This window comes from Ammodytes marinus (genome assembly GCF_949987685.1).
Source record: "Ammodytes marinus genome assembly, chromosome: 6".
Classification (NCBI taxonomy): Eukaryota; Metazoa; Chordata; class Actinopteri; order Uranoscopiformes; family Ammodytidae; genus Ammodytes; species Ammodytes marinus.
In genome coordinates this window covers 2,296,507-2,298,572 of record NC_137235.1, presented here as the reverse complement: position 1 = coordinate 2,298,572, position 2,066 = coordinate 2,296,507, and the positions used below count along the sequence as shown (strand labels likewise).

The 2,066-nt window shown below is 42.8% G+C and overlaps 1 protein-coding gene across 1 annotated transcript in view; it reads right to left on the bottom strand.

The window, feature by feature from the left end:
* Positions 1-575: 575 nt before the first annotated feature.
* Positions 576-2,066, bottom strand: part of LOC307252235 (voltage-dependent T-type calcium channel subunit alpha-1I-like) — a gene marked incomplete at its 3' end in the record, with an annotated part of 182,404 nt that continues 180,913 nt past the window's right edge. The window contains exons 36-37 of the mRNA XM_080029869.1: positions 1,634-2,066; positions 576-608 (exon numbers count right to left, since the gene is read on the bottom strand). The exon at positions 1,634-2,066 is cut by the window's right edge and continues 248 nt beyond it. Of these exons, the coding sequence (XP_079885995.1) occupies positions 576-608; positions 1,634-2,066 (466 nt within the window). The remainder of the gene's footprint in view (positions 609-1,633) is intronic.

The window sequence follows — 2,066 nt, the reverse complement described above, 5'->3', positions numbered from 1 at the left end:
GGTAAGTTTATTTTGAACAATTTAGTTTAAATCTGTTGAATACAGTTTCTAGGGGATCAAATATACATATGTATTACATGTATATATTTTTAGCACGAGTGACATTTTTAATTTTGATGTACCTAAAGACACTTTAAAGGTGCTACAAGGAACTTTCAGTTTGTGTTCATTCTTGCACCCCATTTTATTTGGAAAAGAGTGATAGTTTTTTTTACTACGCCAGCTGTTGTCCCTGGGTGAGCGTATACACCATGACAAAGGCATTAAGAAAAACTATATAAAAACAGCATTATTTGCACTGATGGTCTTCTTTGCTGTTACATGTAATTGATGATCATCAGAGGAAAATAATTAGCCTGTTTCAGAAATATTTAAAAGTTCCTCATAGCACCTTTAAATAGTTGTTGGCCCAAGTCTGCATTCATACAATAATACATTTTAGCCCTTCATGGGTACGTATAATGCACAGAAAATCCATTAGGAGAGTGGTTAACATTTCAACTAACGACCCACATGTATTTTCAGCAGCGGTCGCATATTTATATTTATAAGAGGCCCCTTTGTCACTGTTCAGACTAGCCACTGGACTCCTCGGTCTCCCTCTCTCCCTAGACAAACAGAGACAGAGATATCTACATTCACACAGCTTTTAAAGTTTCAAAAATAGCACAGAAAATGTACAACCCTTTTGAATGTTTCTGTTATACCCACCGGATCTGCTTAAGGAGGAAAAACTAGGTTGGTTGATGCTACTGTTAAAAAAAATAATAATAATAATTACTGAGTTTGAGCTGCAGTTTGTCGTCTATCCAATGGTGACGAGACGACTGTGTTTTTGCACAGAGGTTTGTGGGCGTATCTTCAAGGTCGAGCAAGTTTTCTGAAAATGAAACTGTCTTAGAAGTTCCATTTGTATAACATCACCTTGATAATGTCCATTAATCACTGGTCCATATCTCTCCCTAATGGCTTCCCGGAAAATCCTCTATTTCAGGAATGGCTGAAATGCAAAGCAAAGCCCCCGGGATTGTGATGTCTTTGAGGCCTTGTGAATCCTGGTTTTTGCTTAAAAAGGCTTAAGCCCCTTTGTCATAATCGTTAAGTCCTTTTCAAAAAGCTGCCACACACACACACACACACACCCATCAAAATCTTTTTGCGAAATGCCTTATCTCGCACAGTCCATTCCAAGAAGAAGCAACGAGATAGAGCAGACAATTCAAAGATGGCTGAATGTTCTCAAAAGGACATTCACTGTAATAAAAGTCTCTCTGTTTTTCTCAAGGTCCCAGAAATGCAAATAAGTTCTGGGCGCTCTGGTGGCATACTGGATAGAAAGCGTACCATATCGGCTCCGGCCTTCGTTGCAGTGGTTGCGGGGTTCAAATCCGACCCGTGGACCTTTACTGCAGGTCATCCCCTCTCTCTCTCTCTGTCTCCCCATTTCAACTCTGTACTGTCTAATAAAGCTTGAAAATGCCCAAAAACAATCTTAAAAAAAAAGAAAAAAAACATATGCCAATAAGTTCAAGAGTTCCACTACAGACAAGTCAACAACAAGTTTCAAATTCAAATTTCATCTGTTTTTTCTTGAGCTTGTGTCTGTGTCTGATGGCCGGCCGTTGCTTTTCACGCTAAATCCCGTTAAACCACCACCACTGCAGCCACCCTCCTCTCCCTCGCCTCTCGCCCTTCCTCCCTCTATCCACGGGTCGGACAGATAACCGTGCGTGTCTATGCCGTAGAAGTGGCGTCCATCTTTACTCCTGGCCGATAAATTGCTCTGGTCCAAAGATCCCGTGCTGTTACATTTCTTCACCAGCGGCGGCGCCAGAGAGCACGGTGCCAGCAGCGACGTCAGCGAAAGACTGTTGAGCGTTTCGGACAAATGTTCGCTGTTTAGGGTCTCTCGGCAACCATCCCCAATTGTCCCCATGCCAACACCAACACCAACACCAACGTCCTCATCCGATTGGTCCATTGAGTCCTGCCTCGGATAACCAGGGCTGGTGCTGCCGCCACCGCAACTGCTCTGGCTTCTCTGGTGCCCCCTAGTGGCTTGGAGG